Raw genomic sequence first — 16,652 nt, 5'->3', positions numbered from 1 at the left:
CTAAATAGCCTATCTATATTTCCAATATTGCTGTCTCTTTGCATTCTATATCTAGAATATATACATCTGGCTAGATCTAAGTATATTACGGAGTTGTTATAAAGATTTTTGACTTTCCTTATTTTTCCAGGATGTTATTGTTGATCATGGGAGTGGAAAGAAAGTGTAAGCAACTGTTGGGAAGAAATTTATAATGTTTTATTTATAATAAACATAATATTTTATTTATGAAATATAAATAACATTTTATTTATCTAAAAAAATTGACACGAGAGTCTACCTGTTCTGAATGGTTTCTATAACACAATCATAATTTCTAGATTAGTCATGTGTCAGTAGAGATTATGGAAAGTGGAAATAATTCAATTAATATACCTCTAATTTTTGCTAATGTTATTAATCCTATTTTACCTGTAAAGTCTATCTACCTAACATTAGATATATTTTGCTTACATTAATCAAAGTCTATAAAGCTAGGTGAAAAAAATTATTATTATTTAGTACATTTCAGTAACTTTCCCCCACACTCATTTATATTTCTTTCCTGTGATTTATAGGCCCTGTCCTTACTGACAGGGTCAAAACTCCATCTATGTCTTAAACAATGAAGACATTTATTATGTCACATGGAAGTAAGTCCTAAGGCAGGTTAATTCAGCAGCTTGAGCATGCTATCAAGGTCTCAGACTGTTTTCAGCTTTCTACTCCACCACTCTTAGCTTGTTGGACTTTGTCCGTAACTTTTCTCCTCATAACTGAAAAGGGCTTGCCATTGTCTCCGATCCTGGGTCCTCACACAACTGTGACCCAAGGCAGGGGGCACCAACTCCCCTTTCATCTCTTGAATAGGGAAGTGAAGCCATTCTTAGAAGCCCTTCCCTCCACCCTCTCGACAGACTCCTTGCTGGTCCTATTAGAAGTGACTAGCCCAGGGTGCCTGGGTGGCTCAGTTAGTTAAGCGTCTGCCTTCAGCTCAGGTCATGATCCCAGGATCCTGCATCTGGCTCCCTGCTCAGTGGGGAGCCTGCTTCTCCCTCTCCCTCTGTCCCCTACGTGTGCTTGCTCGATCTCTCTCAAATAAATAAACTCTTTTTAAAAAAAAGAGAAAAGGAGAAGAAGAAGTGACTAGCCCATGCCCTTGCTAAATGGGGTGGAGTGAATGTCTGGCATTTTCAGCCTCCATGGTGGGAAGGGTATCATAGAAGACAAAGACTGGAATAGCAATAGACAGGGAAAAAAATCGCTATGGTGATATTTCTGAGAGTTCCCAAAAGCCTTTGGAGGCTTCTGAAAATGGTAGCTGAAATTTATGCTGACTTAATAAATGAGTTTTATTCCTTATCCTAAACTTTGATAAATGTATTTTCCTTTAGAAATTTACTCATTGACTCAAAATGGGAGTTGCTTCTATATCAAGTAAGTATTTTTCCTACTATTGCTCTTGTTTAGGAGATTTACATAACATCTTTATTCTAAAGCACTGGATTTCCTAAATAACAAATATTTCCTATTCTAATAATGATAGAGAATAAAATTAGACAAATGGGTTATAATAGGGAAAGTAAGGAGACAGTAATAGGAATGGTAGGAAAAGAAAAAGGTAAGGAAAAAAAGGAAAGGTAAAGTAGACTGAGCAGTGACTGTTCTGGATGGTATAACGTGAGAGAGTTCAGTTAACTAGGTCATTTGCCACTTGAAATGATGGGCAGGGTAAGCCTTTAAGACTCTGGAGGAAATAGAAGGAAAGGAGGAGGGAGTTAACTCCTTTTTCAGGCATGCATTCTGCAAGTTAGAATTTGTCTGTCCTAACCACATTGCAGGTGTTTCCCTGGAAATGCATGTTTATATAGGTTGGCATTCCTTTTTCTTTCTTCTTTTCACTTAAAGATATTTTGCCTAACAATGATGCTTAAAATCATTCATCTAAATATTTAAGGCTCTTAACTTGTTTTAACAATAATTAAAGCTAAACCCACTAATATTTCTTGGATTTGTTTTAGGGTTGAGAGGTTACACTTCCTGCTTTCCATTTTCCCATTTCACCTGGTTCTTTATTGCCTTTTCCTAGTTTTCCCCCTTTCTACTCTTTGCCAGATACTATAATCACCAGAAATATTATAGGTTCTTTTTAACACTTTATCAATCTTGAATAATACCAGAGAGAATCTTGTTGAAATTCTCCCTTTGTTATAATAGGTATCCTTTATGTTAAATAGCTTTTTATTGTTTTAATCCTTACATCTATTGTAAAATCAAAGTATAGAAAGCAATACAAAATGAATGTATACCCTAATGAGTTATTTATCATAAGGCAAACATTCTTGCAGCCAACCCCCAAATTAAGAAATAGAATTTTCCAGCTATTCCAGAAGGCCTCCACGTCCTTCACCAATTTCAAACCATCTACCTCTCCCCGAAATACCCACCATCCTAATCTTTATAGTATTTATTTCCATGAGCTCCTTTATAGTTATATGGTGGAAGTGCACCTCCATAAACATTATATTTCTGCCCATTAAATATTTTTAATATATCTTTTATTTTTTTATTTTTTAAGATTTTATTTATTTATTTATTTGACAGAGAGAGACACAGCAAGAGAGCGAACACAAGCAGGGGGAGTGGGAGAGGGAGAGCAGGCTTCCTGGGGAGCAGGGAGCCCGATGCACAGCTTGACCCCAGGACCCTGAGATCATGACCTGAGCCGAAGGCAGATGCTCATCGACTGAGCCACCCAGGCACCCCTTAATATTATCTTTTAAATCTCATTCTACATGTTCATCCTTCCACCATGTGGAGGTGTTTTCATACTCACGGAGCAGTGTGGCATGTTCCTCTGTCCTGGGTATTTCCTGAAAACTGGCAGCTAGATTCAGAAGCATCACTGAACTTGGGTTTTATCTCTTTGGGCAAGATGATAGGTTGTGTTGTGTTCTTTCCTAAGGAGGCATATGATGTCTGGTTGATTCTCTTTTTTGTGATATTATTAACTGTTGATGTCTGAATCCATTAACTCCCTTGGAGGTCGCAAAATGGTGATATTCAAATTCCATTACTTCTTTTTCACTTATTGGTTGGAATACTTTTATAAGGAGATACACGTCCTTATCTACTATTTGATTACTCAGTGGTACACAGTTCATAAAGAAAAGGTAGGACAAAGTACTTGGTTCTTTCCTTCTATTTACTAGTTTTTAAGAGAATAAACTGGTTTTTTATTCTCCCCTGAAGGTGACTTTTTTTTTTTAAGATTTTATTTATTTGACAGAGAGACAGCTAGAGAGGGAACACAAGCATGGAGAGAGGGAGAAGCAGGCTTCCCGCTGAGCAGGGAGCCCGATGCGGAGCTCGATCCCAGGACCCTGGGATCATGACCTGAGTCAAAGGCAGCCACTTAACGACTGAGCCACGCAGGCACCCCTGAAGGTGACTCTTTAAAAAAATCTTATCATGAACTCACGATTTCAACATATTTGATAAGGTTTCAATCAATAGCAATTACTTCTTCTCTTTTGAAGCTCAAATTGTCCTATCTTTGGCCAATAGGATTCTTTTCAGGTTGGCTTCTGAGCCCTTTTGACATACCATACTAATTTTTGATAACTTCTTTGGTATTTGGTATCAGCTATCCAGGTTCGTCCTATACTTGTCTTGCCCCAGACATGGAATCAGTCATGTTTCCGTAAGTCCTGATTTCTTTTACAGTTTCAAGATCACAATCTAGGTGCTAATGCCCTATTGCTCCAGGGATGGTTCTTATTTCAGAGCCTTTTCAGTAGCAAAGCTAGGAAATCTATCTATATATTGATAATTGTACCTATAGACATAATTTTACAGATAAATATACCTACCATACTGATATTTCCAATTAAAGTTCAGAAACTATGGGGTTTTATAATTTGCCTTTTTTATGCTTTTACTACATCTGTATCTCTTTTCCTCCGTAACAAGATTTCTGGTTCCCAAGGATACAATAGATGACGGAATTAGAATATCTCATAATTACTCATACACATTGTACACATGACAGGCTCAGAATAACAACACACATATTACTACCACAATATAATTACAAAGAACAGCTTAAAATATTTTTTATATGTTCTCCCCACTCTCGCTCAGTTTTTTATAGTTGCACTATTTCTACATTATGCAAGAATATAGCTTTTACATATTTATTCTCTTTTAATTCTCATTTAATATTATCTTTAGATAACTGTGTTTTACTATATACCTCTAATCATTTTGTCTAAAACTCATCCTCTACTAGATTCTTCAGGAAGGGCTAATGAAAACAATATTCTCCAAGTTCTTGCATATTGGTAACTGTTGTTCCATGCCTTTTATGGTTGAAAGTCAGTTTTGCAGGATATAAAATCCTCAGTTCACATTTTATTTCTTGTGTCTTTTATTTTATTTATTTATTTATTTATTTTTAAAAGATTTTATTTATTTATTTGACAGAGAGAGACACAGCGACAGAGGGAACACAAGCAGAGGGAGTGGGGGAGGGAGAAGCAGGCTTCCCACGGAGCAGGGAGCCTGATGCGGGGCTCGATCCCAGGACCCCGGGATCATGACCTGAGCCGAAGGCAGACGCTTAACAACTGAGCCACCCAGGCACCCCTCTTGTGTCTTTTAAATATGTTATTTCATTTCCTTCTGGCATAAAGTATAGCTGTCAAGATAAAAACTGATGATAATCTAATTTTTTGCCCTGTAAGTTACTTGGTGGTTTTGACTGCATACTCAATGGAATATTTTCTTTTTTTAAAGTTCATTCATTTTACTAGAAATAAGTCTTGGTATTGATTGTTCTGGGTCAATATTCCCAGCTACATAGTGTGCTTTTTCAATACGTAATTTCACATTGTTTCTTATTTAAGGAAAGTTCTCTTTAATTATTTGTTTTGTCCCCTGTTTTGCATCTCTTCTTCAAAGATTCTGGTTACTTGTGTTTGAATCTTTTTTGTCTATCTTCACTACTTGTCACTTTCTCTCAAATGTTTTTTAACTTATATTTTTTTAAACCTTTGGTCCTTTTTATATTTTATTTCTCTTAAGGCATAATCTGTTTAATTATATTTGCTCTTGTGTTCCTTCTAATTTAGCATTGCTTCTGAATTTTTTTTTAACTTCTAATTGTCTCCTGAGTTCTATCACCTCAGTTGCAGTGTTTTTAAATTTTCCAAGTTTTAACAATTTTGATTAATGTTTTCATTTCATGTCTTGTATCATTTTCTTAATGTATTTTAGCTTCTCTTGAGATAGAAAGTTATAGTTTTGATTTGTTCTGTGTATCTCTTTCTGGCATAGGGATATTATCCTACTCATTAATTTTCTTAGAAATAACTTTGCAAAGGATTTGGCCTCAGTACTTTTTTGTTTCTAAGCTGAAAATAATAAAAGTAAAATTCTTATTGCTGTGTAAGAGGAGGTGTGTTTACACAGTGTTTTCACATATATTATCTCATTTCATCCTCAAAATAACCTTAGGGAGGTATTGTTATTATGAGTCCTACTCTTCAGAAGAAATTGAACTTAGAGGACTTACATGACTTGATTTAAGATTTTAGCAGGCAGGGCTCTATAGGTAAAAGGTTTACTCTTCCACCGAGGGCTCAGCTTTGGAGAGATCCCTGAGTAGCTTGCTGCAGGCAATGGAACCTGCCTAGGTTTTATTTATATATATACATATATATATATATATATATGTATATATATGATTTATTTATTTATTTATTTGAGAGAGAGAGAGAAAGTGGGAGGGGGGCAGAGGGAGAGAATCCTTAAACAGACTCCGTGCTGAGTGGGGAGACCAGTGCAGGGCTCGATCTCTTGACCCATGAGATCATGACCTAAGCCAAAACCAAGAGTCTGATGAAAGAAAAAAGAAAAAGAATAAATTCCATTTGGAAGTGATTCTGAAGTACATGCAAGAGATCAATGCTTAACCAACTGAGCCACCCAAGAGCCCCATACCAATCACATATTTCTTGAGGACCCATGCAGTGACAGATGCTGCAGCTGGATCTCTCTCACAGTCTGGTTAAGAGCCATGTCTAGCACCTTAGAGCCTGTAAGTGACAGAGTGGCACCTGAACCTAGGACTCTAGACCCCTTGGTTTGCTTTTTTTCCTGCTAGCTAACATCAGTTTCAGCAGTGTGCTTTGTGTGACCTGTGGCACATTGAGTACCTCCATGTGGCATCACGTATATACCTGCGTGTTGTTGGACAGGAGTAACTTGGGTTCGTGGTAGACGTGAAAGGACAGTGCCAGAGCATTTCTCGTGCTTGCGGCCATGCTTCTCTGATATTTACAGGAGAACCCTGTTCCAAACCTTTGGGGAGTCTTCATCACATCTTAATATTTTACCTTAAAATTCATGCAACTTTTAAATTTTACTTGGCAATACATCTGTGCTATTTGAATACAAAGACTAGTTTCCATACTATTTGCCAACAAGTAAAATTATTGCTATTTCTCCAGTGGCTCTCTTAGGACCTCCTGGCATATAACCATGTCCTCCTAAAGTTCCCCAGTTCAAAAGCTTGATAGGAAGTGGAAGAAGTAGGCTGCAGCTCTATCATGGGAGTTTGAAGATTTTGCTAAATATTTGAACTTTATTCTCTAGACACTGAGAAGCCAATGAAGCAAGAAAGAAACTGACCTGGTCAATTTTGTGTTTTAGAGGAATGGCTTTGACCTTTTATGATCATCATCTATAGTAAGAAATACCTTTTACATGGTGATTCATATGCACAGTATATATATGTGTAATATATAATACATATACATATGTGTATATTTATGTGAAGGTATATATATATGAAACAATTCACTAAATTGGTTTCACAACCGCTCGTAGATTGCACCTCACAATTAAAAAAAAAATATTTTGGTGGCAATATGGAGGAAGGGAGACAGCAAAATCACTCAAAGTGCAAATAGGTCAAGATAATCAGAATATAAAGCAAGGCAGTGGCTGTGGGGATAACGCTAGAATCCACAGAAATTGGTTACTAATTGCCCAGGAAAGTGATTTGGGGTTTCTGGTTTGAGTGAATATCCATCCTATTTACTGAGACTAGGAAAACAAAAAATACAAGTTTAGAAAGAAAAAGAATAAATTCCATTTGGAAGTGATTCTGAAGTACATGCAAGACTAGTAGGTAGTTGGGTAGGAGAGTTGGAACTCAGGAAGGAGATGTGAGTAGGAGAGAAAGATCTGGGACTCTTGAGCATAGAGGTCTTAACTGAAGGCAGGGGAATGGGGACAAGATTGCCAGGATGAGTGGAAAGAGTCAAATGAGAAGAGGGCCAAGGACAGAACCCTGAAGAGAGCACCTTCATTTAAAAGGAGGGCAATGGGGCACCTGGGTGGCTCAGTCGGTTGATCTTTGGCTCAGGTCCATGATCTCAGGGTCATGAGATCGAGCCCCACATTGGGCTCTGTGTGGGACTCTGTGCTGGGTGTGGAGCCTGCTTAAGATTCTCCCTCCGTCTCCCTCTGCCCCTCCCACCCTGCTCCCGCACGCACACTCTCTCTGGCTCTCTAAACAAACAAACAAACAAACAAGCAAGCAAATGGAGGGCAGAACAAGAAGCGCCTGCAACAGAAACTGTGAAGCAGAGGGGAGAGTAGAGGGTCGCCTGAGCCAGGGGAAGAGAATTTTCAAGGAGGGAGTGGTCAGCAGTGTCCAATGCCAGAGGAAGGTCTAATAAGATATAATTTAGCAATTAGAAGGGCATTATACCTTGAGAGGTATAATAATTACACCTTGAGAGATAGCAACAAAATGGGGTAGTAGGTTAGGCAAGCAGTCATAAATGCTTAGCAGGGAAGCATCCTAAAAAATTATAGGTAGTCCTGGGAAGTGGGTGGAGAAGGGTACCCTGATCCCTGATAGAAGGTCTGGGAGTAGGTGAGGTTTGGTTGCTTCAGGGAGGTAGTTGGCACCCAGAAAAGCTGAAAACAAGTTGCAGGATTGTCTGCTCAGGGACTCAGGGGCCCGTCACCAGTTTCTGAAAAGGAGGCTGGTGCCAATGAGACAGGAACTGCACCCTAAGGGGATGACCTCGTAGCCAGGTGTCCAACTGTGGCTGAGGCACAGAGATGTAGGCAGCTGCTGACTCTGGTGGACACTGTGTGGGCCAGACTCAGGACATAGGGCAGAACGTTCAGAGCCAAATGAGAAGGCAGGTGACTTAACTACTGAGTCCTAAGAGTGTTCAGACAAGAACTGCTGCCATTTTTTCAGCCTGGAAGGAACAGTGAATTGAGGCAGGAGTCAAGCAGTCCCTGCCGCTGGGACAGGAATGCTTTAGAGGGTTGGGAGAAGTGGGCAGAGGCAGGTAAGGAATTCAGTGGCTGCGGGCTAGTGGCCACCATCACACCATACTTGTCCCTCCTTTACCCAACTGCCTACATATACCGCCCTCCTCAAGTGCTCATTGAACCGGTTTGAGCATCTTGCTGCTCTCTCCTTCTTAACATGTTGAATCAAATCCTTCTACATATTCATTTACTATTTGCGTGTTAGTCATTTTCTCTTTTTGAGAATTATACCCTAACAGTACACATAATTCAAAATTAAAGAAAATATGGCATTTGCTCTCCATTACTGATCACCTTCTTTCAAAAACAAATTGGACATCTGCATTAAATCTTTGAACTTCTGGACAAATATGCCACGTGTTGGTGATACCATGATTTTAGGTGATATCATCTATTTTAATTCAATGCATATTTGTTGAGAGCCTACTTTGGGCAAGGAGTTTATATTTATTAACTTCCAACCAAAAAAAGGTTAAATTTGGCTGTTGTTTTATAGTGCCATGGATTTATTGTGAATTCAGTTCATTCACGTAGCTCATTGTTAAGGTATGTAGGAGGTCCAGCTATTAAGTTGACTTAATCCTGTCAACTATAAATTGAATGGACAGAGTTCTGGATAGAGTTAGGGATCTAAATTATCACTTTTCATATTCCAAGTGATTTTTTTTTTTTAAAGATTTTATTTATTTATTTGAGAGAGAGAATGAGAGAGGGGAGGGGCAGAGGGAGAAGCAGACTCCCCGCCGAGCAGGGAGCCCGATGCGGGACTCGATCCCGGGACTCCAGGACCATGACCTGAGCCGAAGGCAGTCGCCCAACCAACTGAGCCACCCAGGCGCCCTCCAAGTGATTTTTAAGTACTGAAATACTATATTTGTTTGTTATAATATCATTAGTATTTTTTAAAAATTTAAAATCTTAATCATTTATGTGACAGGTATCCAGAGAATTTATACATTGCATTAATATTGCAAATGGAACAGAGCTATACTCATTAAGAACATTTTAATGCTTTTTCCAGGAGGATTAGAAGTTGCTACTGGGCAGGAAGAGGAGGGGATGTACCCAGACCCCATTACCACCATTTTCCCAGGGTCTCGATCCTCTCTGCCCCACTCAGTATTATTCGTTCTCTTGCAGCCTGTCCCCTTCTCCAATCACCCTATGTGAGAAGACTCCAGAAGTAAAAGAGGGTGATCTCTGCCGTGAACCGCCTTCTTCTCTCAAAGAACCCTTGAAAGCAACATGTAACACAGAATGAAGACCATATGTAATAGATTGCTAGGGCTGCCATAGATTGGGTGGTTTAAACCACAGAAATTTATTTTCTCACAGTTCTAGAAGGTAGAAGTCCAAGATCAAATGTCAACAGAGTTGGTTTCTCTGAGGCCTCTCTCTTTGACTTTTCTTTTTTTTTTAAATTCAAATTCAATTAATTAACATATAATGTGTTATTGATTTCAGAGGTACAGGTCTGTGATTCATCAGTCTTATATAATACCCAGTGCTCACTACATCACATGCCCTCCTTAATGTCCATCACCCAGTTACCGCATCCCTCCACCCCTCTCCCCTCCAGCAACTCTCAGTTATCATGTATCAGTGAGATCATATGATACTTGTCTTTCTCTGATTGACTTATTTAGCTTAGCATAACACCCTCTAGTTCCATCCACATTGTTGCAAATGGCAAGATTTCATTTTTTGATGGCTGAGTAATATTCCATTATATATATATTATATATATATTATATATATATAAAAGCACCACTTCTTTATCCATTCATCTGTCAATGGACATCTGGGCTCTTTCCATAGTTTGGCTATTGTGGGCATTGCTGCTATAAACATTGGGGTGCAGGTGCCCCTTCAGAGCCCTACATTTGTATCTTTGGAGTAAATACCCAGTAGTGCAATTGCTGGGTCGTAAGGTAGCTCTATTTGCAACTTTTTGAGGAACCTCCATACTGTTTTCCAGAGTGGCTGCACCAGCTTGCATTCCCACCAACAGTATAGGAGGGCTCCCCTTTCTCTGAATCCTCACCAACATCTGTCGTTTCCTGACTTATTAATTTTAGCCATTCATTTTAGCCACTGGTATGAGGTAGTATCTCATTGTGGTTTTGATTTGTATTTCCCTGATGCCGAGTGATGTTGAGCATTTTTTCGTGTGTCTGTTGGCCATTTGGATGTCTTCTTTGGAGAAATCTCCTTGACTTTTAGATGGCCAAATTCTCCCTGTGTCTACACATGGTCTTCCTTCTGTATGTGTCTGGGTCCTAATCTCTTTTGAGGAGACTAATAAGATTGAATTAGGGCCCACCCATAAGACCTCATTGTACCTTAATTAACCCTTTAAAGGTCCTATCTCCAAATACAGTCACATTTTGAGGTACTAAGGGTTAGGACTTCAATGTATGAATTTGGGTGGAGGCAGGAGAGGTGGGATGGGTCACAATTCAGCCCATATCACCAAATATGTTTCCTTCTTCCTTTTTTTAATTTATTTTTAAATTTTTTATTGTTATGTTAATCACCATACATTACATCATTAGTTTTTGATGTAGTGTTCCATGATTCATTATTTGTGCATAACACCCATTGCTTCATGCAGAACGTGCCCTCTTTAATACCAATCACCGGGCTAACCCATCCTCCCACCACCTCCCCTCTAGAACCCTCAGTTTGTTTTTCAGAGTCCATCGTCTTTCATGGTTTGTCTCCCCCTCCAATTTCCCCCCTTCATTCTTCCCCTCCTGCTATCTTCTTCTCTTTTTTTTTCTTAACATATATTGCATTATTTGTTTCAGAGGTACAGATCTGTGATTCAACAGTCTTGCACAATTGACAGAGCTCACCATAGCACATACCCTCCCCAGTGTCTATCACCCAGCCACCCCACCCCCCACTCCAGCAACCCTCAGTTTGTTTCCTGAGATTAAGAATTCCTCGTATCGTTGAGGTCATATGATACATGTCTTTCTCTGATTGACTTATTTTGCTCAGCATAACACCCTCCAGTTTTTAAAAAAAATATTTTATTTATTTGAGAGAGAGTGAGAGAGCGAGAGTGAGAGAACAAGCTGGGGGGGAAGGGCAGTGGGAGAGAAGCAGGCTCTCTGCTGAGCAGGAAGCCAGATGCAGGGCTCGATCCCAGAATCCTGAGATCATGACCTGAGCCGAAGGCAGACACTTAACCAACCGAGACACCCAAGTGCCTCTATTTCTTAAAAATCAAATACAGGCATTTAAATATTCTACCAAATAAATGTCGCAATTACAAATAACATCACAGCTGTTCTCACAATATAATGAGTTCAGTTTCTTAATTATATTGTAGATAGATTTTCTATTTTAGTGGCCCTAGTCTTGGAGGCTACTAACTATATTTTTTAAAAAATAAGAGGATCTTAGTCTTTATTTTACTGTGTAGTTATTGCTGCTCAACTCTTTCATCTTGCCCTTGACTGGATGTCCTCAACACATAGAAACATTTTGCATGAAAAGCTAGTTTTTAAAGGGTAATTAAAGGATATCAGTAAAACAGCTGGGAAAGACAAGAAATCTCTGAATTGGGATTCATTGAGCTGACTGAAAAGAGAAAATTCAAACAGTCCTTTTGCACATTGGGAAGTTCGGCAAGAAGCAAGCCCAGCAGACCTAAATTAGCTCAAAAGGAAAACAAAGGCAAAGACTAGTAGAAATGATGCAAACTCGTTGGCGAGGCTCTGTTCTGATAAGGCTACTTCCAGGCCAGGAAGCTGACATTGTTCTACCAAGGAGTAGGGGTCTCCAGCCCTCCTCCCAGATGCCCACAGAAATGCACTGCAGCACCAGAGTGGGCGCTCGCTACTCTGTTCCACGCTGCCAGTCCATGTGGAGTCACAAACACTCCACATTGATTTCTGGAGGCTGCTACGGGTGAGGCCAGTGCCCTTTCAGCCCATCTTGTTTGCTGATTGATTGATTGGTTACCGGCCTTCCATCCGCTTCTCCACCAAGTCCGGTGCAGCTGAGTCTGTTTAGCTCATTCCATAAACGTGGCTTGGCTGCTCATTAAGATGAGCTCTATGATCCATCTTCACCCTAATGTTATATGAGTCTGTGCTTCAGTTTCAGACTTTAAAGTAGATGTTGAGAAAATCCCAAGTATAGTTTTTAAAAGAAACTTAATATAAATGCTTTTGGCTAACAAATAAGGAAAGAAAAGTGTCCCTTTTTTCCTAGGGTTTTCAGCCTTGATTTAGATGGAAAATATAAGCTCACCTCAACCACGAACCTTCAACTGGTTCCTCTGCTCTGCTTTGGGCCACTCTTGTTTATGGAGGCAATTCCGAGATCACTCTGAAAGCTACATATAAACGGAAACATTCTTCGAAAAGGGTAATTTTTAAAATTCAAAATGACTACCTGTAAGATGGCATTATCAGCAAGCTTTGCTTTTTTAAAATTAGAATTGCTAATGAATTGTTTTCCAATGCTCTTTTCACCATCTTATGGATATTTTCCTAAGACATTCACATTTGTAAAATGGCTTTGTTTTCTCCTCAGGGCCCCCTCATCACCCACACAAACCTGGTCTCCTACTCCTTGCTAACTCAGAAGCCCAGCCTCTTCCCACACAAGTGCTCAGTACCTGGGGCCCACCACCCACCCTCTCCTTTGTTCTCCCACAAATCCACCCCCTCACCTTCTCTCCTTCGTCCAGGTAGACATTTTCATACTCCCACTGCTCAGCGGCCAAACCACAATAATGGCCTGGGGGTGGGGGAAGAAGAATGCTTTTTCTAATGACCATTATGGTTTGTTTTTTTAATTAATAAGCTCTATCCACAAATGAGTAGTTGAGAAACAATTCTTTTATTCTTAGATTATTTTTTCAAAACTCCCTCATATACAATAATTGGATTTTCTATTTTTGAAAACTCTACCAAAATGTACGTGCACTTCGAGTGTTGTAACTTTTTTCAGTGGAAACAGATGCTCTCTTGTCCAAATTAAAATGTTTTACTCCCATTTTGAAGTGAATGAGTGTACCAAGGAGACAGTGGCTCCCTGGGATGGTTATTTGCAGTGACAGTGTCTGAGCTTTAGCTGAAACCAATAGGCACCCTGACAAGATTAATTGAATGTGAATCATGCCTGAGCTCTTCCAGAACCAATACCAGAAATAAGGGCCAGCCCACTCATCAAAACCCTGCTAAGGACCCCCACTCTGCGGGACTAGCCAGCCCTAGGGGAGGCAGAAAGGCCAGGCTCTGCTACTTATGTGTGTGTGTGTGTGTGCGTGCTGTTTAAAGATGTATTTATTTATTTTAGAGGGAAGGAGAGAGAGCGTGAGTGGGAGGGGCAGAGAGAAACTCAAGCAGACTCCATGTTCAGCACAGAGGCCAATGCAGGGCTTGATCTCATGACCCTCAGATCATGACCAGAGCCAAAACCTAGAGTCAGACTCTCAACTGACTGCACCACCCAGGTGCCCCTACTTACGTGTTTTTAAGGCCTCCAGAAAAGCTTTCCCCAAATCATCCTCACCGTTATGTTGCTATGCCTTAAATTCCAGCATTAAAGAGTCATTCCTGAACCTTCCAGTATGAAGAATTAGAAAGATGCCGGATTTTCTTCCATTCATGACAACTATTTTCATCTTTCCATAGAGTTCAGTTAATGTACTACATGCTGTGAACAGAATGTATTCCGCAATATCACAAATGTACTCTTTAGTAGGAAAAATGAACATAATAGTGGGTTTTAATAAGAAACATGCAATTGAATTTGTGTTGGTATGGTTTGTTTTGTCATTTGGCTTTTTCAGTATTATAATTGATGTGAATGCCTTAAAGAAAGGCTGGGACCTTTTCTCCTTTTCATCCATCTCTCTGAGGTGTAGCACCGTATCTGACATATAGAGGCACTCAGTCCATGACTGGAAAATTGCTTCCTGTCCCTGGTAATTTCTCTTGTCATCACTAAGACCTAGGGGCAATTTTATTCTACTTTATATACACTATTAATTTACTCTTTATTTTGAATATGACAACACTTTCCTTTAAATTTTCACAACACTGCATCTGTTCTTTTATGCATTCATCACTTTCTTGTACTCTTTTTAATCTTAGAGCTCTTCATGACTCATAAGAACTTTTACATTACAGCTCTATAGGATTTAACTTTATATCCTCACATAAAGCGAGTCTCCTTGCATAAAAAGCTCCTTGCCTTGGGAGCCTGGGTGGCTTGGTTGAGCAACTGCCTTCCGCTCAGGTCATGATCCTGGAGTCCCCGGATCAAGTCCCGCATTGGGCTCCCTGCTTGGCGAGGAGTCTGCTTCTCCCTCTGACCCTCCCCCTTCTCATGCTCTCTCTCTCAAATAAGTAGGTGAAAAATCTTAAAAAAAAAAAAAAAAAGCTCCTTGCATAAAAAGATGCAAGCAGGGGTGCCTGGGTGGCTCAGTCGTTAAGCGTCTGCCTTCGGCTCAGGTCATGATCCCAGGGTCCTGGGATAGAGCCCTGCATCGGGCTCCCTGCTCTGCAGGAGGCCTGCTTCTCCCTCTCCCACTGCCCCTGCTTGTGTTCCCTCTCTCGCTGTGTCTCTCTCTGTCAAATAAATAAAAAATCTTAAAAAAAAAAAAAAAAGATGCAAGCAAGGTGCAAAAAGCAAGAAACAGATACCTCCCTGTCCATCCTGCAGCCACAGCGGTGATAACAACCGCCACTAAGTGTCTAGTTGCTGGCTTCTAGCTACAGATGGTAAATGAACCTAGGCATTTATCTCCTCTCAGTAGAGGCAAGAAGAGGAGATAGAAATAGATGAGAGATTTCAACAGATATTTGATGGAAAGAGAATGATGAAGGGTTAACTGGCCCAATGGGAGAGGAAGCTACAATCTAAAGTGTGCAAAGTGGGGCATACTGAAGATAAGCAAGATATTTTGCCTTGAAGAACTAGAAAGAGGCTCAGGACTTGGGATCACCAGATTTGGTAGAGTGGGAATGAGGTGTGCCCTGTAAAGCAGGAGATAAGTTAAAAGCTTGAAAAGGAACAGTCAACTACTTTGTACCCTTAGGCACAGAAAATCAGCACCCAGGCTACTCGTACCAAGCTATCTCTCAGGAGGAGATAGAAGGTTTGTTTCCTGGAGACCTTGGTAGCAAAGGCCTGGGCATCAGAGAAACCAGGCCTGATAGAAGACATGGATATGGCATGGAGATTAAACAGTGAACTGAATTAGAAGCCGATACTGGGAATGGTTGGATTATCTGTGTTCTCTCCCTTGCCACACAATCAAAGAACTGTTAATCAAGCAACCAGCCCCTAAGCCAATGTTTTTCAAACTGTGGGTTATGAAATTGGTTATGATTAGTGGACTATGAAATCAGTTTAATGGGTCATAACCAACATTGCCATGGATTGAGTTCCCCAGGAAACAGACTCTAAAACAAAGTATGGATTCAGAATATTTATTAGGGCATGCCCTTGGTATCAACACCTGAAGAAGGAAACAGAATCAGACAGAGGGAAGAGTGGAACTGTGAATCAAACCAGTGACATCTTCAGCCAAGCCCATGGGAAGTACTAAAGCTAGAATGGCTCTTCAGAGTTGTCCCAAGTCAGGCCAAGATGGCCAGGCCTTCATCCCCTTTCTCCTTTATTTGGAGATAAGGTCTTTAAAGGGGTGATCAAGTTAAAATGAGGCCCTCAAGGTCGACCCCTACTCCAACGTGACTAGTGTTCTTAGAAGAAGAGGAAGAAACACCAAGGGTAGGCACAGAGAAAAGGCTGTATGAGGACACAATGAGAAGGTGGCCACCTGCAAGCAGAGAGACCTCAGGAGGAAACAATCTGCTGATCCCTTAACCTTGGACTTCTAGCCCCCAGGACTGTGAAAAAATAAACTTCTGTTGTTTAAATCACCCAGGGTGTGGTATTTTATTATGACAGCCCTAGCAAATTATTACATCCCCCCACATTGGATGTGGGCATCCCAGGGAGTATGACCTTGGGCATGGCAGCTCTCTGCACTTAGGCAATCCCTGAGAGGACTGACAGCTGAAGATGGCCCCTTAGCAGCACTCCCAGCGGCTGGACAACCAGTCCTTCATTGTGGGGGATCTGAATGGTACATCACAAGGTTTGTCGCAAACATTAAAGACAAGAACATGCAGTAGACACAGTAAAAAAGATCAGAGTGCATTACATGTAGAAAAAGGAAAGATTTTTTTATGAAAATTTTTTTATCTTTATGTTTATGTATGTGTGTGAGGACTAGGATGTGATGGAAAATCACTTCTTATTGTCAAAAATGTTTACAA

At 40.2% G+C, this 16,652-nt stretch overlaps 2 protein-coding genes across 5 annotated transcripts in view; both read right to left on the bottom strand.

Moving 5' to 3' along the window:
• NEMP2 (nuclear envelope integral membrane protein 2) overlaps positions 1-16,652 on the bottom strand; it is a 360,288-nt gene that overhangs the window by 33,905 nt on the left and 309,731 nt on the right. The gene's annotated exons all lie outside the window — the stretch shown is intronic.
• LOC145720498 (uncharacterized) overlaps positions 11,079-16,652 on the bottom strand; it is a 78,628-nt gene continuing 73,054 nt past the window's right edge. Inside the window, exons 3-6 of one of the 4 annotated variants that reach the window (XM_081813974.1) lie at positions 13,876-14,019; positions 13,031-13,098; positions 12,607-12,691; positions 11,079-12,426 (exon numbers count right to left, since the gene is read on the bottom strand). In XM_081813974.1, coding sequence (XP_081670100.1) covers positions 13,886-14,019 — 134 coding nt within the window. In that variant the 3' untranslated portion in view covers positions 11,079-12,426; positions 12,607-12,691; positions 13,031-13,098; positions 13,876-13,885. The other 3 variants (XM_081813977.1, XM_081813978.1, XM_081813975.1) reach the window with 3 other exon arrangements.

This window comes from Leptonychotes weddellii, chromosome 3 (assembly GCF_054177405.1).
Source record: "Leptonychotes weddellii isolate Sample4059 chromosome 3, ASM5417740v2, whole genome shotgun sequence".
NCBI lineage: Eukaryota > Metazoa > Chordata > Mammalia > Carnivora > Phocidae > Leptonychotes > Leptonychotes weddellii.
The sequence above is the reverse complement of the archived record's forward strand: the minus strand, read 5'-3'. Positions and strand labels throughout refer to the sequence as shown.